The sequence below is a fragment of the Phaethon aethereus genome (genome assembly GCF_964289735.1).
Source record: "Phaethon aethereus genome assembly, chromosome: 20".
NCBI classification, from domain to species: Eukaryota; Metazoa; Chordata; class Aves; order Phaethontiformes; family Phaethontidae; genus Phaethon; species Phaethon aethereus.
In genome coordinates, this window is record NC_138596.1 from 274701 (window position 1) to 301076 (window position 26376).

General features: G+C 43.3%; 1 protein-coding gene across 1 annotated transcript in view; it reads right to left on the reverse strand.

The window, feature by feature from the left end:
• Positions 1–1643: 1643 nt before the first annotated feature.
• The window catches only part of ANKMY1 (ankyrin repeat and MYND domain containing 1), a gene marked incomplete at both ends in the record, with an annotated part of 30210 nt that continues 5477 nt past the window's right edge, over positions 1644–26376 (reverse strand). The window contains 11 exon segments of the mRNA XM_082009117.1: positions 1644–1814; positions 3446–3559; positions 4426–4557; positions 6384–6491; positions 7226–7387; positions 17651–17791; positions 18269–18397; positions 18401–18433; positions 22314–22478; positions 23289–23505; positions 24533–24969. Of these exon segments, the coding sequence (XP_081865243.1) occupies positions 1644–1814; positions 3446–3559; positions 4426–4557; positions 6384–6491; positions 7226–7387; positions 17651–17791; positions 18269–18397; positions 18401–18433; positions 22314–22478; positions 23289–23505; positions 24533–24969 (1809 nt within the window).

Consider the following 26376-nt stretch of genomic DNA (forward strand, 5'->3'; position numbering starts at 1 on the left):
AAGAATCCTTTCCCCAATAGCTAGCAAGTTTCACTGAGGTTTCGTCTCTCTCTGCAAGTCATCGCCAAGATCTATTTGTAGAATTTTTGTGTGCTACTTTAATCTTCCAGATTTTATTTTAGTTCATTTCATGTTCTTCTGGCTATTTATGCATCTTATGCTATTACTGATCCATCTCAGTTCAACAAAAATGCTGCCTCAAAATTTCTGTCTTCAAAAGTGCCCCAGTTCTTGACCACCTATATTACTTCTCTTGATTCAAATACTGAGACAAAGTTCAGAAGCCTGTGAATTCCCTGCAATAGGAGAAACTGATGACAGAATTCAGCAACCTTGAAGTATTTCCATTATTATTCAAACTTGTGTTATTACACAGTTCCAAGAAGAACATTCAAATTTTACAAGTCATTCCTGCAATTTCTGGAGAAATGTAAGACACAAAATTTGTATGGGCTTGTTTCCTAGCATTTGCATGCTACTCTAAGCTACTGATGTCATTAGTTGGTTTAAAACACAAGGATACACTTCTTCCTGGAAGAAGACTGAATATTATGCAGACTCTCATGGCAAAGTCTGAAGCTGAAAATGAGTGATGTGATCACAGCAGAGATAAAAGCTAACTGCAGCTGCTAAGTCTGGATAGACTAGAGAGGAAAATTAGAAAGGAGAAAAATGGCAGGGTGACAGTAGTTTTGGTGAGAAAAAAAACAGAGCATAGTATTTTTGACTAAGAACAGTCAATACTTGAGTGCAGTATCTCTGTCCTACCTCACTTCCTCCACATGATGGCTCCCTCCTTTCTTCTTTGAAACACGTGCATGACCGGCTGAATCCACTACACCAACAAAAGGGGGGGGGGGGGGGGGAATTGGTATTCTGACTTGAGAATTAGAATACTAGTCACAAGATCCACCTTCATTAAAAGTCTGCTTTGCTCTGTCTACTGTACAAAATTCGAAGATACATAATAAAATAAATTTTCCATCAACAAGCTTCAGAAGCCAAGAAAAAAAGGGGCCAGGTTGCTACTTCACAGCCAAGAGGAAGAAACCATACAGATAATTACTGCTTGTAACAAGCCACAGAGTCCCGGGTTATATTGAACTACAAAGATAACAATCCTATATTGAGAGTTCACTTCCCAAGTGTGATACATCTTCTGCCCCAAAGACTGGTATTTGGAGACCTAGATTCTAAGCCTGATTTCACCACCCATTTAAAGCAATACATCTTAATTTATATATTCATTGTTGCTACTCTGATAGCAGAAGATCATTGGCACAGTGAGAGTCTTTATGAGAGAGTCTTTATGAAAGAGAGAGAGTTTTTATGAAAGGACCTGAGAGTAAGTTGCCATCAGGAATGTTCCCTGTACTAAATGCAAAGCAATTCCAAGGTTCTCCTTGTGAAGGGATTTACCAGGAAGCAGCTGACAGGCACTAAACGCATATTCATATCTTCTTCACAATGCCTTGTTCATTCTTTTTAATGTTTGTAGAACCCCTACATCTCCTTACCAAATATGTAGGAGCAGTTTTTATTAGAAGTTACCTTTTTAGACAGGAACAATGGAATTATAACAATAAACTCCCCTTCACACCAGGTGATGCTACCCTTAATCTTGAACTACTCTTAGGCTTGAACTAACATTTCTTGGATCTTCTCAGCTTTTCTTGATCCCACTTTTTCTCTTTCAGGATGACATGTTCACGGAGCTTCACTGTAATATGTTCCAGGAGCGATCGGAGTGTTTGAGAAACTTTCTGTTCAGATGCTGACAGTATGTGGTATGGTGTGTGAGCAATTCTCCTATCCTGCAACATAACCATGAGTTAATCCACTAATATATGTGAACACTAACACACAAGTGTTCAGAGTTAAAGCCAGCCCATTCCAAAAGCACAGCATCGTCCCTGCTGGACCCTGGCTTGGAGCTCAGTCTGTGATACGGAGCATAGGACATGTCCAGGTTAGACGTTCTAGTTCTTCCAACTATGAATTTGGTGAGTGCTCAACAAGTTAAGTAAAACAATTTTCAAATGTTTCTCCAAGGAGTAATCATAGAATAGTTTGGGTTGGAAGGGACCTTCAAAGGTCATCTAGTCCAACACCCCTGCAGTGAGCAGGGACATCTTCAACTAGAGCAGGGTGCTCAGAGCCCCGTCCAACCTGACCTGGAATGTTTCCAGGAATGGGGCATCTACCACCTCTTTGGGCAACCTGTGCCAGGGTTTCACCACCCTCATTGTCAAAAATTTCTTCTATATATATCTGGTTTGAATCTACCTTCTTGTAGTTTAAAACCATTACCCCTTGTCCTATCGCAACAGGCCCTGCTAAAAAGTTTGTCCCCACCTTTCTTAAAAGCCCCCTTTTAAGCACTGGAAGGCTGCAATAAGGTATCCCCAGAGCTTTCTCTTCTCCAGGCTGAACAACCCCAACTCTCTCAGCCTGTCCTCACAGCAGAGCTGTTCCAGCCCCCTGATCATTTTTTGTGACCCTCTGGCCCCGCTCCAACAGATCCATGTCTCTTCTGTGCTGAGGGCTCCAGAGCTGGACGCAGCACTGCAGGGGGGTCTCCCCAGAGCAGAGAGGGGCAGAATCCCCTCCCTCAACCTCCTGGCCACGCAGCTTTGGGTGCAGCCCAGGACACGGTTGGCCTTCTGGACTGGGAGCGCACATTGCCGGCTCATGTCTGGCTTTTCACCCACCAGTACCCCCAAGTCCTTCTCAGCAGGGCTGTTCTCAATCCCTTCATCCCCCAGCCTGTACTGATAACAGAGATTGTCCCGACCCAGCTGCGGGACCCTGCACTTGGAAGCTGCCCTCATCTGGCAGAGCTCCTCTCCCAGAACTTCTGGAAGTACCAAAATTTTTCCTTTTATAAGGGATTAATAAATTATTAAGGACAACTTTAGTAAATCCATTTCTTTATTTATTAAATATGTAGTTATTTTATATATAATATATAACATATAATGCCTAATATATATTTTAATGTGTGGGTTTGGGTTTTTTTACTAAATATATTATTTTAAAGTTTGATCAATAATGTCCTATGATATCTTACAACACATCTAAAATTACCCATAATAACTTTTCCTGATTTGATTGTAGCCTCACAGAAACACATATTACTTTCGGTTTTAATGCCTGGGTTTAAGATTACAATTAAGTCTTTCCAATCTGATTATTAATGGAATCTTACTATAATATGTGACAGCAAGGATTGCCTTCACAGGCAAAACTATTAAAGGTATTCAGATTTTAAGTGATCAACATTTCATTTAGTGCTGAACTGAGTCTCACAACAAATGAAGGGAAAAAGCAAATCTCCATGAAAGTTTCTGAAGAAGGCTGTAGCCAATTCATAAGGACACACAGGCCACGTATTTGAATGGATGCAAGTGAACAGTACTGTAAGATATGGGAACCGAGGTCATACCTGATAATGTTTATAATAGGCATAGTCAACAGCTGTTCCCACAGCTTTTCTCTGTCCTTCCCTCAGAGTAACTGGTGCAAGGATATCTGCGCCAGCTTCAAGCAGCTTATCAACCTGAAGAAAGCAAATCATTACACATCCAAGCAAAAAGAAAACCTTCCCAAAAAACTGCGTTCACACCACATCTAAAGAGACAGGATGAAGCATCAGAGCTTAACCTGATGCTATTTGTGAGACTATTTTGTACACCAAACTATGTTTTTCTTCCCCTCTTTTAGAGCTGATGATGAATTGTCAAATCTAAATGTGTTTTGCAAGTAAAATCTTCTTGCAGGCATTTGCTATTTCTTTCTGGATATCTCACAAACCTGCAGCAACAAATGAAGCAGGGACAACTAGTAGGGAGGGGGGAGAACAGAACCCATCTGGGGAAATTGCCTGTAATTCCAGACCCCAAAGCTGCAGCCTTCCTCACCTCCATTCTGAATGAGATCAGCTCTGTGCTCCCTGGGATGAGGAGAAAAACTCCAATTTTCACAAGGCCAAACACTGCCATTGACCTCATCATAGATGAGAAAGTGTGCTCCTCACAAGTGGTATTGACCACTTTACAATAACAACCAAACACAATGCACGTCTCTTCATGTGAATGCTGGTTGTGTTCATAAACAAGCTAACAGTCAGTTTTGACAGGGTTGTGGGCACTACAACCATCCCACTTGACTTTAATGTAGTTTTTCCTCTTCTACACAAGGAGGTTATCATCCTCTTTACTCAAACATGAAAATGAATTTCCATGCAAAACCCCTGTTTCTCAGGACAGAAACAAACAGCATTAGGAATAGACACAAATTAATTGTTTTGGGGGGAAAAAAAAATCAGCTTACCCATTGAAGAGAAAGGGCACTCAATGCACCTGACAAAAATCACTGTTTTTCTGAAATTTACAAAAAACAACAAACACCCAGATGTTATCTCACCAAAGCAATACGCTGGGTTGTCGTTCTCTGCTGTTCATATGCCATACTGACAGCTGCACAGAGGGCACTTCTTACTGCTCCACTTAATAGCAGATTTGGATCAGCCCCATGTTTGAGGAGTTCAACTACTGCCTGCAAATGTGCATATGCAAATGTGACAAATTAGTGGCTGAAGAAGACATTATTGACAGTTCTATAGCAGGAAAGTGAGACCCTAGCCAGATCAGTCAAGATCGTAAAGCTTTACAGTATTTACCGCAGCACACTTGAAGTATCTGCTAGTATTTGTCATAGCTTCAGTAGTACACAAAAATTTAGTCCACCGGACAGCAGTTTTCACTTCTTTTAGTGTGAATCACAATGTCATCATGGAATACTTTATCAAACAACAGTATCAAAGACATGAGAGGATAGCTTTAAAAATCACCTGAATATACACCTAAAGTGTATTTTTTTTTAAATGCTTCACCACAAAGATAAGGATTAATTAGGTTGATCACTTACACCCTATTAGGTCATTACTTCATCAGACATTAGCCTCTGATAAGGTGGGAGAAGCAGTCAAAGTTGTTGGATATAGGACTCTCTATTTCATTCAAAATCATGAAATTTAAATTTTTGTGTTCCAGGAAAACACTTTTGCCCAGAAAAATACCAAAACTGTTTTAAAAATGATGAAGACAGTGTAAGGAAAAAGGTTCAGGTTTAAACACTTGATACAGAATCTATTTTCTGTTGTATGCAGTTGCAACCACCTCTATCATAACCCCTTCCATAGTCCACAGTTTAGCTCCATATTATATTGCATCCAGTTTTATTTTTATAGATATTTGATACCCTTCCAGTGAAAGGAATGTAGTTAAAAAATAACAACACACAACAGGTATTTTCTATTATGTTCTACTATTTATCCTATGTTAAGTATAAATTTTGTAGTGACAGAACAAAAGGTAGAATGTCGATTTCATCAAAAATACTGAAACAGGTTTCCCCCTAGCTTTGTTCATGGTTGTGTTTCCAAGAGAATGCTTCTCTCGATTATTTGTGTGCTTTTGTACCAGAGAAAAGTAAACAGGAAAGCAGAAATCACACTCCAACCCTGCCCCTTTCAGCTTATCTGAACCGCTAGGGTACAGACAGTCATGCTTGCCCCCTTACAGGTGTCCTTGCCATGGCCTTGTGTGCTGGCTGCACAACTGCTGAGCTCTGTGGGGAGCCAGGGTGCCACTCTCACTCCATCCTTCACCTGCCTTGCACTCCACAAAGAAGACGAGCCAGGAGCCTGGGCACACCAAGCTCTATTCGAAGAGAAATAGAGCACTGCAAACACATCTGCTTCATCACCTGCTTTGGCTGCATATCTTCTCTTGCACCATGCTGGCTGCCGCAGACCTGCTCTTATGTGCCCAGTGTGGGCAGAAGGGAGTCCATTCCCGGCTTGGGAAGTCAGGTGCTGACTTCACACAATGAATTCTACTTGTGTGAACTGTAAGCCTCATCTATGGAGTGCCAAGCCTCATTACCACCAAATCCTTTCTAACACTGATCATTAATCTTTTCATAGAGCAGCATACTTCTTACCATCTAAGGTAAGAACACTTTAAACACCAGAAGCAAGTGTTTTGGTGTTTGGTTCAGTTGCTCTGGGCAGGGACGCAACCTATAAGAGAACTGAATCTTCTTGTGATTCATAAAATGAACACAGTTGTCCAAATGCTAGTCCCTTCTGAGTCCTACCCAAATATTTCTGGCTACCTCATACTATAGTCCTTTAGGACTTCTCTAGTTGGGCTCATGAAACATCCATAGGTTTGAAAGAAAAGTAAAAACTTTATTATTTTCACTGAAAATGTATGATTGCAAGCACCACTTATTATGTAGTTTGGCTGTCATCAGAAAAGGCAGACATGAATGGGTAAGTACACCACAAAAAAATGAAGGAACTTAAAGATGCTCACCAAGTCATTCCCACTGGCAATTGCTAAGGAAAGTGGTGAATGGCCACTCCACAATGTGTTTGGATTTGCCTGATGCATTAAAAGGAGGCGGATAACATCTCTGGCATGCTTTGTAGGCAAGTGCAGTGGGAAAAGGTAGAATTAGATCATAATAAAGTTAACTTATTAATACTAAATGTAATAATAATAGTAAAATAAATAAAATGAGCAGCATAAAACACATTCAAACCTTTCACCTAAACTATGATGTTACAGTAAAAATATACATCCACTTTCTAATGACTGAGAACCCCAAGCATAAGTGGTGCTATACATGAAACCTATTCACAACCAGATTATCAAATCTCATTAGTCCTGCCACCAGAATGAATGTGTAGCTTTGCTTCTGAAGAAGTAGGTCTCCTCTCAAATACCTTTCTCCAACTGTATGCATCCCAAGTCTGCTAGAAGAATGTTACTAAAATATAAAATCATATGCACAGAGGTTAGTACATGCCAAAAGTAAGACTGTCCAACTTCAAATTGGCCTTGTGGATGATTAAGTTAATGACAAATTAAACAATGGAAAAGGATTAAAGGATAAAAGGATTAAACTCAATTAAAGGAGTTTCTCTAGTCAAACAGAACTCCAAAGATTTAAGAAATGTTTTTTCCTCAACTGCTAATAGATTTTTAATCAGTACAATGATAATAATTCAGTAGAAAATTAGTTTATTCATGTTATTCAATCAGCTCCTTACAGAGGGATGAAATGTCTTCACTGCCAAGTTATGTCATTTGAGATTAGCTTAGAACTACTCCCTATGAGCAGAGCCTTAGATGCTTAGATGCTTAGATCTTACCTCACTGTTATCCTCTCTTTCGCATGCAATGTGCAATGCACTCCTTCCACCTTCTTCAGGGACAGGACCACTATAGGAGGAAAAGTACTCTTGTGGTGGTCCTGCTTCATCTTTCAGTTGCAAAGTGACACCACCTGTCAAGCTGGCTTCTCTGGCTTGAGGCTGGAGAATGTAAGTGAAACAATGTGCACATTTGCACAACAGCTTGAAGACAAGTTAACAGAAAAGAAACCTGCCTGGTCACCCATTGGTTTGGATCTCAATCATGGACAAGACTTCTTCAGCCCCACAAAAACAACAGCCACGCTTTTTCTACTTCCTTCTCTACATTCAGGTCTCATCTGCTAGACTGCTTTTGCACTGCACACTATGAGGTTTAATAAAACCACTGGAGAAGTCTAGGGAAGGCAAGTTTGAGAGATAGATGTTAATAACTTTTACTGGGCCAAACGATACAGCGTAGAGAGAGGGAAGAAGCAAGCTTTCAGGCACAAAGGACTTGCCTTGAATCAAGCTCATTCACATGTCATTCATTTAAGGTCTATGAATATAGGGTGGCCAGATCAATATAAAAACACCGAGTCTGGGCATTCTGTCGCTAAGTACTGTTGATAAATAGGTATTAAGTTCTCTTGTTTACTAAAGGAAAAAGTACTGAAATACAAACTGACAAAGCCATCTAAATCTCCCTGTCCTGCAAACATTCACCTTAGTCCTTGTCATGACAAGATACATTTTATCATTCTAGTTATATAAGCCAAGTCCTTTTTTAAGTGACTGGGACCTGATGGTATGCCAGGGAGCTGGCCAATGTCATTGCAAGGCCACTTTGGTTACCTCTAAATGGTCATGGTGAGAAAGGGAGGTTTCTCAGGAATTTCTTTGCATTTCTAGAAAAATGGAAGGAAGAGCCAGGGAACTACAAGCTCTCCTCAGCCTATGGGAAACTGATGGAAAAGTCTTCTGAGAAGCCATCTCCAGACATACTACAGGTAAGAAGGTGACTGGAAGTAGTCAGCATGTATTTGCAAAGGAGAAATCATGCCTGACAAACATGATAGCCACCTACAATAAGATGACCAGCTTGGTGAAAGATGGGAAAGCAGTAAATGTTGTTTACCTTGACTTTAGCAAGGCTTTCAACACTGTCTCCCATAACGTCCTCATAGACAAGCTGAAGAAGTATGGACTAGACAATTGTACAGTGAGAGTGGATCATGGGTTGTGATCAGCAGTGCAAAGTCCAGCTGTGCTATACCCCAGGGGCAGATACTATTTAAGGTCTTCATCAGTGACCTCAATGCTGGAACAGAGTGCACCCTCAGCAAGTACACAGATGATACAAAACTGGGAAGAGTGTTTTAATGCACCACAACAGTTGTACTGCTTTTCAGAGGGACCTGGACAGGCTGGACAATTGTGCAGAGAGGAATCTTATTAAATTCAACAAAAGGAAATTGTTGTATTCCTCCCCTGCCACCTAGGGAGGAATAACTTCAGGCACCAGTACATGCTGGGGCCTGACCAGATGGAAAAAAACTTCTAGAACAGGACCTGGAGGTCTTGAACGTGAGCCAGCAATGCACCCTTGCAGCAAAGAAGGTCAACAACATCCTGGGGTGCATTAGGACAAGCATTGCCACTAGAACAGGTTGCCCAGAGAAGTTGTGGAGTCTCCACCCTTCCAATTGGACTTGATCCTGAGCAACCTGCTGTAATTGATCCTGCTTTGAGCAAGGGTATCATACTACAAAATCTTAAGAGGTCCTTTCCAATCTTTCAACTGTTCTGTGACTACATTATTTTGCTACTACAACTTAAAGTAATTTCTCAGGTAACAAATGCCAGAAAAAGCACACATTGCTGGTATAGCTCCCTCAGCAGTATCATCAAAAATGGCAACTCCAGCTAAAAATTGGTAGACTACCACAAAAGTCTACTGCTAGGCTGACCTCCTGCAACCTGGAGGCACAGCAGGAAACTAGCAGAGACAGCCTGGGTTCAAGGAAAAGAGAAATAAGGAAAGAAAAGAAGTATTAGGCCAGCTCCACGGAATTGAAACAAGCAAGTCCCATCACAGACATATCTGTTTCTGCCATCATATCTTCAGTCATTTGTACTGGACTATGTAGATAGCTAGGGTCTGGCGGCCGGAAGATATCGCGCTGTACGGAAAGTTAGGGCCCCTCTCCTGAAAGCCAATAGCGTTTAATTTATGATGCAAGCAGACGGAAGTGAGGTTATAAACCTAAGCTATATAATGCCATGTCACAAACTAATAAACGCCATTTGCCGTCTACCACATTGGTGTCAGCGAGCTGATGGCCCGAGCGGCCTGGGGTTGGTCGCCGTGCCGTTCCTGAACCAGGTCGCCACGCCTGCGAAAGCAACAAGTGGTGCCGAAACCCGGGAATCGTCGCCTGGACGGGTGAACGGCAGCCGGAGCGGCAGGACCAGCCCGGCGGGGAGGACGCTCCCGGACCAACAAGGAGGATGGAAGCCCTTGTGAAGGTCGTATCACAATTACATAAGCAGTGGGGTATTGATTGTGAACCCAAAGATTTTACTCTCGCAGTTGCGAGACTTTTGCAAATTGGGGTCATTGCCCAGCCGGTGGATATTCTCCACCCTGAAGTGTGGGATAAATGCACTAAAGCGTTAGCCGAAGAGACGATGTCCTCGGGTCGTGGGAAAAACCTTAAGTCGTGGGGGAAAGTCGTACAGGCCCTGCAGAAGGCTATACAAGAACAGGACACCTGGAGGGCGGCAAAGAACTGTTTGTTGGTCACCCCGAAATTGGGAGTCGGGGCAGCCACACAGACTTTGCACCCCCCAGACGATGACGATTCTAGTGAGCCTAAAGATCTGCAAAAGGGCGACACGTCCCCTCAATTCCCGAACCCCGATCCGCTTACGGACGGACAGAAACGAGCTAAATTCTTCTGGGGTAAGCTAGCCGAGGAGGCCAGGGGCGCCGCCGAGAAATCAGAGTCTGAGGAAGTCTGGGCTACACCACCGCCCTACGTGCCCCAAGATGGCGCCGAGCAAGAAGGCAAAGGGCGGGGCGAGGATGCCCTTAGTGGGAACAGGGAAGAAGCGTTAGCGTTAACAAGCGCACACAAACGTGAAGGGGACGAGAACGTGAAGAAGAGAGGTGATGAGAGTGACCGGGAAGGGGAGGAGAGCGCGAGCGAAGGGCGGAAAGCCAATCAGAGCGGCCATCCGAAAAAATGCGCTGATAAGACAAACACCCCGCCGAGCAGAGGGCGGGACGAATCGAGAGGGCGGGAACGGCCCGCCCGCAAGGGAAGCGGGCGGGACGAGCCAGGAGGGCGGGAACGGCCCGCCCGCAAGGGAAGCGGGCGGGGCCGGAGCCCAACAAAAAGGTACTGCAAACCGGAAGTAACCAGTCAGTCGAGTTCCGACTCTGGATCAGGGACTAGGTGGGACGAGTGGCTCACAACCGATTCAAACTCAGAGAAGGAGGAAACAGAGATAAATAAAGTCAAGAGCCAAAATATTCCCATCCAAATTAAAGAGGAACCGCGAAGGGGAGAAATCCCTCTCACGGACTGGAGGAAAATAAAGATTGCGTGCGCCGACTGGGCCCCATCGGCTGCGCTAGCATTCCCGGTCCGGGTGACAGATGGGGGACAAAGGGTCCACTCACCAATAAACCCTAAAGATATACAAGCGATTGTTAAGGCAATTGCGGATAAAGGGCTTAATTCTGCCATGGTCTCTACCCTCATAGATGGTGTCTTTGGGGGAGACGATATGCTCCCGATCGATATAAAACAAACTTGTAGAATGATCTTCAACGGGGCAGGGATGATTGTTTTTAAACAAGAATGGGAGGACAACTGTGCGAAACAACTAGCCCGAATAACCGGGGCGGATCACCCGCTACATGGCTCCAGCCTGCAGCGGCTGATGGGTACAGACCCAACAATGATTACCCCCCAGGCGCAGGCCCAGGGCCTCCGGGCTCACGAAATAATGACAACTACTCGTGCAGCCAGAGAAGCTATTCGCACAGCCTCTAGAGTTATTGTCAAGCCATCGCCATGGTCCACAATAAAACAAAATTAAAATGAGAGCTTTACACAATTCGTGGATCGCCTCCAGGCAGCGGTCGACTCCTCGACCCTGCCCGCGGATGCGAAGGGCCCGGTTGTTGCAGATTGCTTACGTCAGCAGTGCAATTCAACAACCAAGGAAATCCTACGGTCACTGCCAGTGGGGTCAAGCATCGCGGACATGATTAAGCATGTCACGAAGGAAGAGCATCTAGCCCCGATCCAGGTGGCTGTTCGTACCGCAATAGCTAATGTGATGGCATGTTTTAAATGTGGCCAGGCGGGCCACGTTGTAGCAAACTGCCCTCGGTCGGGGGTTGCACCAACAGCGCTTCCACCGTGCCAGAACCGACCCAGAGGACCGTGTTGGGCCTGCGGAAAGAAAGGACATTTTGCTAAAGAATGTAGATCTAAAACTCAGGGAAACGGGAAGGGGAGAGGACGCCTGGGCCGCGCACAGCCCTCTCCCACTTGGGACACCAGGTGGCCCAACTACGCCAACCCCAAGTGGGGCGAAGCACTCCTGAACCCGCTACCCCCTCGAGAAGCGACCAACTTTATGGTTCAACCGACAATCCAGTCAAACCTGTCCCTACCTCAGGGACAGCAAGGACTACCCTCTGGGGGCGAGACCCCAGGGTGGCCCTGGCAGTAAAGTGTGATAACCCGCCAGTGGTGTGGGGGACCTGTTCCCTCTATAATACCTTAAATGACACCACCATTAGTGTCCCCTTTTTAATCGATACTGGAGCAGATGTTACAGTTATCCCTGAGACGAACTGGCCCCCACATTGGAAATTGGAAGACGCCCCCATGGTGGGCGGAGTCGGGGGATTAACCCGAGCTCGAAAGGGTGTTCAATTAGTAGCAATTATGCTCCACACTGAAAAAGGGCCGGAGAAAACCATTGCCCTCTTCCCATATGTCATGTCAGGAGTCCCACCCCTGTTGGGAAGGGACGCCCTAACCCTATTAAAAGCCAGGGTGACAAATTTACCATAAGGGCCACTGCCACATACCCACTCCCACCAATTAGACTGACGTGGAAATCGTCCAACCCAGTGTGGGTCGAGCAGTGGCCCCTGTCAAAGCCTCGAATGGACGCTCTTCTTGAGCTAGTCAACCGCGAACTACAACAAGGTCATATAGAGCCTTCTACTAGCCCATGGAACACCCCAGTTTTTGTAATACCCAAACGAACGGGCGAGGGGTTTCGCCTCCTCCATGACCTGCGTGAAGTAAATAAAAGAATCCAACCAATGGGCCCCGTCCAAACGCTGTTACCCATGAACTCTATGATACCAAAAGGACAACCTTGTGCTGTCCTTGATATTAAAGACTGTTTCTTTTCGATACCCCTACATGAAGAAGACAAAGAGCGGTTTGCTTTTTCTGTCGTGTTCCCAAACAGCCACCGCCCCAACCTACGCTTCCAGTGGAAAGTGCTGCCTCAGGGAATGATCAACTCGCCTACCATCTGCCAAATTACAGTGGATCAGGCGTTGACACCGATTCGGCGTAGTGACCCGACCGCGACTATCATCCAATATATGGACGATATCTTGATCGCCGCACCGTCAGGAAGTCAGGTGGACCAGCTAGTATCAACAGTTTCGGAAACCTTAAAAACAAATGGGTTCGAGATCGCGAGCGCGAAAGTTAAAAGAAGACCATGTGTGAGCTTTTTGGGAGTGGAGATCACAAGTTCCTACATAACCCCACCCCAAATAAAGATCCGTCGGAACATCAAAACGCTCCATGATATGCAGCAGTTAGTGGGGTCCTTACAATGGCTCCGCAACATTGTCCTGATCCCTCCCAAGATCATGGCCCCCCTGTATGACCTTCTGAAGGGAAAGAACCCATGGGAACAAAAAACTCTGACGATGGAAGCAATAGACTCTCTTGACTTTATCGAGCAACAGGTATCGTCAAGCGCGCTCACCAGGTGGGACCCAGATGTACCACTCGATCTGTATGTACATTTCACGGAGGGAGGGGGAGTAGGGGCACTAGCCCAGGGACATCCTGAAAAAGCTCAACCAATACAATGGATAGTCCTGGGAAAACCGTCACGTGCATTCTCTCCGGGCGTCGAGTGCCTCGGTAGCCTCATTATGAAAGGCAGAAAACTCGCCCTAAGATACCTAGGCATCGAACCCGCCAGGATATACCTACCCTTCCGCAAACAGCTCCCAACGCTATCAGTGGCGATGTCAGAGTATCTAGCTATAGCTCTCGTCGGATTTGGCGGAGAAGTCCGGTATGCTACAAAACCCCCTTGGGCTCAAATGCTGGCAATTGTCAACATCGACCTCCCAAGGAAGATCATGGATCGGCCCCAACAGGGACCAACGGTCTTCACAGACGCATCCTCAGCGACCTCAACCACAGCGGCAGTATGGCAATCAGGAGGAGAATGGCACTGCATTAAAACGACCGATTGTGCGCTTTCAGTCCAGCAGCTAGAAGTGATGGCTGTAGTACTAGCGTGTGGACTGTTCCCAATGGAATACCTCAACATAGTGACCGATTCGATGTTCGTGGCTAAGCTTTGCGTAGCCATGTCAGGACCCGGCGTGTCAACATCCACAACAGCTATCATGCTGGAAGAAGCACTTTTTTCCAGAAAGGGCACCATATCGGTCATCCACGTCAACAGCCATGACCCAATCAAAGGGTTTTTCCAAACCGGCAACGACAAAGCAGACGCTGCTGCAAAAGGGGTGTGGACGCTAAGAGAAGCCCGCCAGCTACACGAGTCTCTCCACATCGGAGCTAAAGTGCTAGCAAAGAAATGCGGGATCTCAGTCACTGATGCGAAACACATAGTAGCCACGTGTCCCCATTGCCAGAAAGCACCACTGTGGTCCAGTGGAGTCAACCCCAGAGGCCTTAAGGCCTCCGAAGTGTGGCAGACGGATTTTACGCTCTGTCAGTTGCTGAAATCTCGAGCGTGGCTAGCAGTAACCGTAGATACATATAGCGGAATGATCGTAGCCACACAACACCTCAAAACCGACTCCAAAGCGACCATCCAACATTGGTTGACAGTCATGGCGTGGCTTGGCATCCCTAATCAGATCAAAACAGACAACGGCCCGAACTTCGCCTCCAAATCAGTCCAGGCATTTGCTTTGAAATGGGGTATCACCTTAACACACGGTATTCCACATAACAGCACAGGTCAAGCTATAGTCGAACGAGCAAATCAAACTCTGAAATCTAAATTAGAGGTGTTGGCAAAAACAGAAGGTTTTGCCAACGCCGTTCCCCCGGGAGACCAAGCACGCCTGCTAGCGACCGCTCTTTTAGCACTAAATCAATTCCCCAGGGGAGGAGAGGTGAATAGCCCCACCCAAAAACATTGGGCCGCTCAAGCGCTAGAAGAAAGCCCATTAGTTATAATCAAAAATGAGCTGGGAGAATGGGAACAAGGGTGGAGGCTAGTCCTTACAGGGCGAGGGTATGCCGCAGTTAAAAAAGATGGGAAAGTTAAGTGGTGTCCGCTTAAGTCTATTAAACCGGACCTTCAGAATAAAGCTAATGAAAACTGTGAGTTTTTGTCCACAGGATCGGATTATCGGACGTCCTTGTAACCCGTACACCCCGGTGGCGAGAGAGGACGACAAGCCGACAAGCATCCTGTCCGCACCTGGGAGCTCCACACTGGTGGAATCCAAACAGCGGCGACCTAACCTCCAAAGGGGGAGGCTACGATGTCTTTGTGTGATCTTGATTTTAGGGCTCGTCACTATAGGGCAAGCAGTATCAGAACACCATCCCCATCGGCCATTTAAATGGTCCCTCCTTCGATTCGATGATCAGCAAGTTATCGCAACCCAAATTACATCAGATGCGCCAAGTTTTAATGCCTCTCTGTGTCAGCTTGTCCCGAGAGACCGATGCTGGAGATACCTAGGATTTTATATGTGTCCCAGCTCGAACCCGGGGAAGAGTTATTGCAACTACCCTAACCAATATTACTGTAGCTACTGGGGATGTGAGACCATAGCCCCTGCTTGGATACCGGGTAGTGGTAGAGACAAATACCTAAAAGTCCAGTGGGGTCCATATAAGTGCATTCCACCACAAGCATGGCGAGGACGCGGAAATTGTCAGTATCTCTTCTTAAATGTTACTGAGCCCCAAGAAGACAGTTGGTTACTTGGGAAAATGTGGGGGATAAGGTACACAGAACCAGGGACAGACAAAGGTGGTTTAATCCTCATAAAAAAGGAGATTATCCCGAATGATCCACTGCCAGTAGGCCCCAACCAAGCAATCGGGCCTAACCCGGTTCTTATCCCGAAAATCACACCATCACCACATAATATATATATGTAGCTAGTACCAAAGTTACCGCACCCAGAGCAACACACACCACCGAAACTCCCAATCAAAATTCTCTCTGGAAAATGATGCAAGCTAGCTATCAACTACTGAACAAAACTAACCCAAATCTTACGGAGCATTGTTGGCTGTGCTACGGAATAAGACCACCCTTTTATGAGGCTGTAGGAGTAAGTGACATACCCAGACGAGTAAATGGCTCAAATCCGGCCCAGTGTATATGGGACACAGAAAAGCAAGGAATTACATTAGCGCAGGTGGTGGGAAGTGTGCGTAGGTAAAGTCCCAAAGCACAAAAAACAACTATGTGCTAGCAAGACACAAGATAAAACCCCTGCAAAATGGCTAATACCGGCCAGCAATACCAAGTGGGTTTGTTCCACTATGGGAGTTACACCTTGTCTATCGTTGGAAAAATTTGATAAATCCTCAGAATATTGTGTCCAGGTAACTATAGTCCCCAAAATCTTTTACCATACCGAAGACTTTGTCTATGACTCACAGATTACCCCGGAACATCACCTGTCAAAACGAGAACCCCTTACAGCACTAACAATAGCTACTCTAATGATCGTAGGAGGTGCGGGAATAGGTACAGGAGTAGCATCCTTGGTGCAACAGAACAAAGAACTTAGCGCCCTGAGGGTGGCAGTAGATGAGGACCTGGCTAGAATCGAACAATCAATAAGTGCATTGGAACAATCAATTAGATCACTATCTGAGGTAGAGTTGCAAAATCGAAGAGGGTTAGACTTGATGTTCTTGCAACAAGGGGGAGTGTGCGCTGCACTAAGGGAAGAATGTTGTGTATATGCGGACCACACCGGAATAGTGAGGGACACTATGACCAAATTACGAGAGGGATTAGAGAAACGAAAAAGGGAACGAGAGGCACAACAAGATTGGCTTACATCGTGGTTTAACCATTCACCATGGCTGACCACTCTGATATCTACCTTGACAGGGCCGATCGTAATTATCATGATAGCATTGATCTTTGGACCCTGTATATTGAACAGACTCGCATCGTTTGTTAAGAGCCGACTAGAGAAGGTCAACATCATGTTGATAGAACGCCAACAGCTGCTTTAAAAATGTTCCTGTTCAAAATTTCCTTTAACTATCCCCAGTTACACCCCGTTGCTCCCAGGTGCCCCCCAGTCACCTCTTGATGTGCCTTGTGTTTTCTATTCAAGTTCGTAGTATGTATATATTTTTTAACATTATTATAACGCACTGACTAAGAGTAGGATGCATTTAGTATGTTTCCTATCCAAGGTTACGAGATATATATTCTTTAAGATTGCTATATTTTAACCAATTTAATTTATTAATTAAATAGTAATTTAATTACTGTTAATATTAATTAATATAATTAATAATAATTTATTTATTATTATAAATCAATAAATTAATTTAATTAATTTAATTACGCATAGGGAGGGGGGAAATGTAGATAGCTAGGGTCTGGCGGCCGGAAGATATCGCGCTGTACGGAAAGTTAGGGCCCCTCTCCTGAAAGCCAATAGCGTTTAATTTATGATGCAAGCAGACGGAAGTGAGGTTATAAACCTAAGCTATATATCACAAGCCATGTCACAAACTAATAAACGCCATTTGCCGTCTACCACATTGGTGTCAGCGAGCTGATGGCCCGAGCGGCCTGGGGTTGGTCGCCGTGCCGTTCCTGAACCAGGTCGCCATGCCTGCGAAGGCAACAGGACTACACACAAGAGACTTCTAATAAGGCATGATAGTAAAATGTTCTGGAGCACCAAAACCAGAAAGATATGTTTACAGCAACCCAACACTATAGACCTCAAGGGGCTTTTTTCTTTTAAAGGTTCTATCAGTGGAATGCAAAGATTTCACTGTGAAATCAAGCAGGCAGGCATCTCAGCTCCCTGCTGTAAACTGTATAATCTGTGTAATCTGGTCCTGTGCAAGCTGAATTCCAACAGCTGAAGGAAGATGAGCTCAAAAAGCAACATACCTTGTCTGGACCGTATATCTCATTTCCATCTTCTGCCCTTGCATTAAGGTCTGGGGTGGTATACAGGAGGTATTGTGTTATCTGGACCCCTTCCGCCCCAGGAATTGAGGCAGCTATGTGCAGAGGAGTTAACCCCCCTAACTGAAAACACAAACATAGCATTAAGACTCCTGTTTATCACAAGCAGCACTTAAACAGCACTAAATATTTTTTTCAAAGAATAACCCAAGCTTGCTCTTCCCACATGCTGTGTCTCACAATCAGTCACCATAAACCTAGAGCCTAGAGTTTCAGGACTGTGAAACACAAAAGGACCCAGACACTAAGCCGACTAAATATCACAACAGCTATTACCAACTTGAGGAGCAGCTTCCCAAGTATTCCCCAGCTACTCACAAGCTTGGTAACCAGGAAACAATGAGAAAAAAAAATACTTGGAGAGTAAGGAGCTTTGAGTTCTTTCCATTAAAAAAAAAAAAAATTGAATAGGATAATCACTTTAAACACCTTTCTGGCCATTCTAAATCTGATTCTGACATGCAGGATATTTTACAGTCAGGCACTGAAGCTGCAGTTCACATCTAGAATCCCACATTATGGATTATAATACAGTAAAACCTTGGATGGAAGCTGCACATCAGTCCTGGCTCCCCTTTCTAAGAGGAGTTTCACTGCTTCTGCATCTGCAGCTTTAACAGCAAAGAACAGAAGGTGTGGTGGGACCCAGGATGCATTGGGATCTGCACCTCAACGAAGCAGCAGTTGGATTGTTTCCCATCTCTTCTGTCATCTAGAATTGACATGGAAAATACCAGAATAACATATTAGCACCTTCCAAGAAAACTGTAAAAGGTAGTGGACTAAAATGAGGTAATAGACATGAAAGCTGTCACTTAGCAGAGGGAAGACATGGCAGTCTTTAGGGCTGCATCACAACTGCCCTGCACCACCCAGGCAACAACATTGTGTCCTGAAGAGGGAACAGCACTTGCCAGTGTGTCTCAGCCCTCTAAACTAAAGGAGTGGCATGCAAAAGCAGTCTCTGTGGTCATGAAAAGCCCTTGTATGGGAACAGACAGGAAAAGCTAGGCAAGGTTCTCTGCATCTCCACCAGTCACTCGTGTGTGACTTGCAAACATTTAGTCTTAGACTTGTTTAATGAAAGAAACAGGCTCCTTCTTCCTGCCATCGAAGACTCCTTGGAAGGTTCTTTCCTCAATCATACCTCATTCATCCATCCCAAGAAAACAAAGTTACAGTGTTTCCCTTAAACAAGAGCTGGAACAGGAGTTATGCTAAGACTGGGATGGTATATTCCAAGTGCAATCTGCATTTGCATGGGAGGCAAACTGTCCACACACCCCCCAAAAAAATCTGACACCATCAAAAAAAAAGGGCAAAAAGCACTTGGAAATCACACAGAAACTCCATCAAAAAGTGTTCTCAGCAGAGACGTATCTTTTCAGGCATGGTTATTAACTCAGCTTTACCCACAAGCCCTACATTCAATGGATCTTTATATTCTAATGAACAACATGCAATATGCACAATATTTCAGACAATCAGAATTATGGGAGGTGGGAGGATGTGCCACAGAAGTAAAATGTAAGGGATGAAGGTCAGAAGGCCAACCAGGAATTTTCAGTTTGGGATTTTTAAGATATCAAAATGACATACACTACCATAATACCCAACAAAAAATGTTGTCATCTTTGGTGACTGCTCTGTATGCAAAGCAAAAAGCAAAATGTGTCCCTTTCAAAGATCCACAAAGGCAAAATAGTTGGACTATATTTCAGTTGACACTGCTGTACAGACATGGGCATTGGACCTGTGTGAACCTCATGGGGTTCAACAAGGCCAAGTACAGGGTCCTGCACCTGGGTTGGGGCAATCTCCAGTACCAATACAGGCTGGGGGATGAAGGTATTGAGAGCAGCCCTGCAGAGAAGGACTTGGGGGTACTGGTGGATGAAAAGCTGTACATGAGCCCACAACGTGCACTCACAGCCCAGAACACCTGGGATCCAAAGCAGTGTGGCCAGCAGGTTGAGGGAGGGGATTCTACCTCTCTGCCCCGCTCTGGTGAGACCCCACCTGCAGTGGTGCAGCCAGCTCTGGAGCCCTCAGCACAGGAGAGACATGGACCTGTTGGAGCAGGTCCAGAGGAGGGCCACAGAAATGATCAGAGGGATGGAACAGCTCTGCTATGAGGACAGGTTGTTCAGCCTGGAGAACTGAGAAGTGAACAGTTCTTTACTGAACTTCACAGAACTGAGAAGAACAGTTCTTCTCTTCTGAGAAGAACTCAGAACAGCCTGAGATTTGGGGTTGTTCAGCCTGGAGAAGAGAAGGCTCTGGGGACACCTTATTGCAGCCTTCCAGTACTTAAAGGTGGCTTATAAGAAAGGTGGGGACAAACTTTTTAGCAGGACCTGTTGCGATAGGACAAGGGGTAATGGTTTTAAACTACAAGAAGGTAGATTCAAACCAGATATATATAGAAGAAATTTTTGACAATGAGGGTGCTGAAACCCTGGCACAGGTTGCCCAGAGAGATGGTAGATGCCGAATCCCTGCTATCATTCCATGTCAGGTTTGATGGGGCTCTGAGCAACCTGCTCTAGTTGAAGATGTCCCTGCTTACTGCAGGGGGGTTGGACTAGATGACCTTAAAAGGTCCCTTTCAACCCAAAGATTCTATGATTCTATAACACTTGCCGAAAACAACTAGCAAGTTCATATGTAGTCAAGACTTCAAGAAATAAAGAATAAAGAAATAAAAAAAAATCATTTTAAAAAAAAAAAGAAATACTCTCCTTCCCCACTTTTACACTAAATTGCAAGTGTCCATTGCATACTTAGCAGCTTTTCACACTCTGCTAACATGAAATGTTGTCGTGTTCAAGCATGGTGTCGTTTGCTTGAACTAAACTTTTCAACTGCAATCTTTGCCCACTGCTGATATGAGTTACATTAGAGTGTATAAACAATGAATGGCTTCTACTGGCATGAAAACAAGATTTCCCAGTTAAAAAAAAAAAAAAATCTTTCCCTGCAATGGATGCACACTTCTGTGAAATATGTGAAATGCTGTTACCTTCTTTATACAAAAGGGTAAACTTTCATAAGAGAGTTGGTCTCCCCTTTGTAGTGCATGCGACTTACTCTGAAATTATGCCTTCAGCCACATTGACTGTTTCTGAGGATTCTGATTGTTCATTCTACATAAAGATTTAAAAAAGAGGTTACAAGAGAGAAAAAAAAAATCTTCTTCCAATGCATGACTCAGCATATTAATACATCAGAACAGTAACATAGTGCAGCATATAATGACAATGGAATTTTTTTAAGAACTGTTAGGGAAATCATTTAAAAGTAATTTGTAACTAAGTTGTTTATTTTTTTAAATCTCTTAAAATAACAGAGTCTTTTTCTTGTTCATTTTCCATTGTGTCTAAAACATGTTTAGAAGAGTTAAAAGTTTATTCCAGTATGTATCACCTAGCTTAAAAGAAAAAAAAAATGCTGGAATAAAACAAGACATTTACAGATTTTCAACCTGCATTAGCTTGCATGAGGATCTGGAACTAGGATCTACAAGGCTGATGTTTCCAAATCTGGATGCATATTCAATTCAGAGGAAAAGTGAAAGCAATGTACATTTACCTTGTGGAATCTGAGACTGGGACAGACACAAACCAACACAGAAAGATCCCCTCTCTATTCCTAACTACCTCATATTACCTCCAAAATGAGTGGTAATAGCTCTGATTTTCTGTGCGATTTTGAGCAGCTGCTATCTCTCACTCCCCTTCTCCCTTTCCCATAAAAGTCTTGTAACTTTAGCAATAAGCCACCACTTGAACATACTTTTAGAACTGGAGTGACTTCAGAGCAGCCAAGGATTATTTGGTACTTAATTTCCAATGTTTCCTCAAGGCATGGGCCACTGCCTGTCTAGCCTCATGTGAAAGTCTCAGCAGCATCCTTCCATTTCTAGACTCCACTGAAACATTTCAAAGACCACACAGTTCCTGCCCAGACTCTTTTTTATCTGTTTTCTCATCCTGGCTGGTGATTTCCTGACACCCTTGCTTTTATTTTCTTTCCCATTCCCGGGCTTGCACTCTTACAAAATGTATATGATGCTCCTGCATAAGAAGTCCAGAGCAGGTGTTTCTCTTTGTGGCAGCAGGAGGGCCAGGGATATGACTCTTCTTTTCTGAGCACTCTCCAAGGATCAGCAGACTTCTGACAATACAATTGATTTTTATTAGCCACCTCCATAATGCCAGCAGGATTACGTAGTACCAGGAGAATCACCTACATCCAATGTTCTACTTATACTTTTGTAATTCCCATCAACTGCCCCACTGCATCTTCATTGTGTTAAAAACCCAGCTAACAGAGCCTCACATTGCTGCTATTGACACAGTGCCTTATTTCAATTGCAGAGTAAGCTTGTAACTGCACTGGAGCTTGGTTCTTCGAGTTAGGAGTTAGCAGTAGAATAGAGATTATTTTGCATCCTCAGAGTGCAAAATGCATAAAAATTCCGACTTTTTCCTAGGGAGTATACACTGTAAATTTAAAAAGCAAGCTTACACCTTGAGGAACAATACATTATGATTCTGTCATTTCAGATTATAAGTAAACGAACCTTGTAAGTGTGCGAAGTCCTCTCAGCAATATTACCCTTAAAAGATTCTTCTGGATAAAAGAGAATAAAGCACATGGAGAGAGCAGATAACCCTTCATCACTACACTTATTCACATCAGCTCCACTATTAAGAAGAAGATTGACAACATCATTGTGGGAATGAACCTGTAGAGAGGAAACATCCATAATTGCACATATATGTACATACTCCTAGCTTTTGACAAGGAAAGAATTAACAACACAGTTTTAAAGTAGTGACACTCTACACTGTTTAGGTAATTCAAATTTATATTTCCCACAAAATAGAAACACAATACTGAATCATCTCTTACAGGGTTCAGACCATGCATTTTTCAGCTAATTTTTAACTACTGGATTTCACAGGAATTCAATGAGGATTCATGCACAGAAAGAGACTAAAAATGACTGAGATGGCTACAGGAGAAATACAGTGTTCTAAATTATTATCTAAATTTTGCTAGCCATTTACAATGAATGCCAAGTATTGTGGTAACTGAAAAAAACATGAAGAAAAAGGCAGGGGGGCAAGATTTTATCACCGTCCTACAGAAACTGAAGTTGTGCATGCAATGGTTTCTAGCCAGCAGCACTTTTCAGCAAAAAACAAAATAACTCGTCTGAATGTGATTTCAACTAGGAGAAAAAATAAGGGCACAGTCTCATCCAAGAACATAGATCTAGTCCACTGCATAATCATAACCTGAAATCAAACCTGAGATTTGAAATCATCTCTAATTTACTGAAGGGCTTCTTTTAGGTTATTTATTTACTGTGGGGTTTGACATGATACCAGTCATTACAGACACTACTCATGCCACACTCTTCTTCTGTTTTTCCTGTTTACTGAACATTCCTTTCATACTATGTAATGAAATAAGAGAAAAAATTAATCCAGCCTACTATACCAGGAATTTTCTCATCATGTGGTAGAGAGTCATGCTTATAAAGTCTTACAGCAGCAGCAGCAAGTGCTGTGTATCCATGTTTGTCAGCTATGTCTGGATGAGCAAACCCATTCCTCAGAATCACATAGACCGCGTCATAGTCTCCTCTTGCTACCTTCTGAATTAGCTGCTCTGAGGCAAGTTCCCTGGGGCCTGGAGGCCCATAAATACTGCGGGCTCCACTGAGAATGAGGTTGACATCTGAAGTGAACTCCACTTGACAACACCTAGAAAAGGAGAAAAAAGTACGGCACATTTAAGCAGCTAGGTACTCTTAGACCACTATGGCAATTAAAGAAAAAACACAGCAAGAATAAAATATGTTGGTGAGCAAGATGGGAAAATAAGGCCAGCTATCATTTAAAAAACTATTTCAGATAGTGTAACCTTACTTACATTATTGGCAGAAAGGCAAACCACCGTATAACGTGTGCTGGCAGCAGCATATAGATTTTAACTATAAAGGAGTTAAAAATATCCAGCCATCAAACATCTACTTAAACAAGAAAACAAAATCTAACTACAATGTGTTTCTATGAACCAATTTATCATGCACACTCATGACATCTGTTTATGATTTAATTTCTATCACCTGCTTTAACTATGACTATAAAATATGTATATGTAGCTTGTGTTCCTATCAAAAAAGCAAATAAGGAAATAATCTGTGGGCCCAAAGAACATCTCCACGTACGAGTACCGAGCTACATAAAAACTGACATGCAGTTGGCAGTTCTACTAGCTGTAGACTTGCTGCAGCATGTTTTGCATAGCTTTGAAGGAGAACAAGAGTCAAAACAACCATAGAAAGGTATCATTGTCCAGATTTTTGGTGCTTTTGAAAATCTGGCACTATGCTTCTCCATATTTCTATCTCTATGCAAGACACTGCACTCTCAGAACAGGGAAGGTCAGAACAGGTCTCTACAGCCCTTGCCTCCTAATCCCTTTCAAAACTGGACTTCCAGAAACTCTGACACCTTAATGAGTAATAAAACGATTTTTATAGGTGTAACCAGGACAAAAGTCATGTTTAACTGAAATGACAAATTTTAATTTGTGAATTGAGAGATGAGTATGTTGTTTGTTTCTTTTCTTAAAATAAATCCTCACCAGCGACTTTCTAATCTCAAGGCTATAAAAAACAATCTGGAGTGCAGCTTTTATCCTGCAACATAAATTTGAAAATAATGAACACCCATGGAAAATAATTTCTAAAAATACATAGATAATAAACAAATCATCAACAGTTACCTATGCTTATAAACATGCATCTGCATTTTAACCAGTAGAGGGGTTACATTTGTAACAGGCCAAGGGTCTTCCTCAGGCAGCTTTGGGGTGTTCTGAAAATACCAAGCATCACATTCTTCCAGGAAGGAGCAAGTCAGAGTAAGATGATCTGTGTAACAAGAATATGCAAAGACTCCTTCAGGGAAAATATCCTTATCATCAAAGGGGAGATGTTTATAGCTATGGAGAAATGGGTCTTCCTCAACTGAAATATACTTCTTTTGAGAATTGTCATCAATGTATCTGTAGTGTGCTGGATAATCCAAGAGAGAAAAATAACCAGGTACTTCAGTACATAGTTCAATTAGATGATCCCTGAACCACAAGCCAACGTCCTGACAGCCATCTGGATAGCTCTCAATCTGTGGTCCAAATCGCACATCACATTTGTACAGCCCCTTCAGAAACAAGTAAACAAGTAAACTCATTAGTATCAGTCAGAGATCAAACAAGTTGTACAATTAAAGTCTGGTTTCTGTTTAAACTAATTTGGCTGGTTCTGGCCTTACTGGTCTACTTCCTATTGACAGAGCAGTAACTGCTGAAGCCAATCTGAACAGCAAAGCCTTCATATTCACTTTGGTCCATTTAATAGCAAACACAAATCTTCCAGCCCTAGAACAGTGGAAGGCCCTAAATTTAATGCAGTGGGATGTAATGTTTAGGTGAAACTTCCTGATGGTTTTAGGGCCTGAGCAAGATTTTCTTTTCATTTTATTCTGTGACTGATTTTAGATTCATTAGCCATGCTGCTACCTTTCAGGCCAGGGCAGATTTTGATTAGATTTTCCTGCCTGATCAAAACAGACATGTCTGACACACACCTGCACAGACACAGAATTTGGAAGTTACAGTTATTTTTTTACAACGGTAGCTAAATCTAGGATATCTATAGCCTTGTAAGCATGCCAAGACATGCCAACAGAAGAGTCTCAGTAGCAAATCAAGCACTATAGGGGAGGAGTTTTAGTCTTCCTATAAGGGTATCCTAGTTTGGCCATGACAGTATGGTAGGTAAGGCATGAGCATTACCAAATCTAAGCAGTTTCATGCATATCTGGATCACACATATGGTTCAAGGCAGGTTCACACTAAGCTATCACAACCTCAAACAGCTATTTGGAACAGAAATTAGCAACTTCACACTGAGCTGTTTAGCTACAAAGGTAAAGGAGCATAAGAAAAGCGCTACCACTGGCAAGAATAAAATTCTGAGTATGGTTATGATCTGAAGCTTTTCTATTTTCCCCCATCTTTATATTATACATCATATACTCAAATTAAAGCTCTCCTAAATCTGTAATTAGTGCCACATTATCAACATTGAGTAAGAATGCTATGTTCTTGTTGATCACCTCCTCAATGCAAAGACTGTTACATTGTTTCTCTATATTCTTTAGATTATTTGATGAATTGCAGAGATACCCAGGGATCAGCAGGAACTAGCGGGCAGTGTTCCGCTGTGCTTGTGATTTTTCAGCTATACCTACTAAAAAAATAAAGAAGGACTGCAAGCCCTTAGAAAACAAAATTTCTAGCTTCTACTAGCAACATCAGGTCTGAAAATTATGCAAAACAGACAACTGTGTACCTGGATGCTTCAGATTGATATCTCCACAGTCTTAAAATGCAGTATTTTTCCAGTTTCATATTGCTGGCATCCTAATATGCCTTTTGAGAGTACTGTCTAAGTAATAAGCTCTTCATCAAAGAAGGAGAAGAAATACTGAAATCTTATTTGTTAGATACTAGAATAAGAAACTTTTCCAGGAATCAGATTTTTAGTTCTGGACAGATGGCACCAC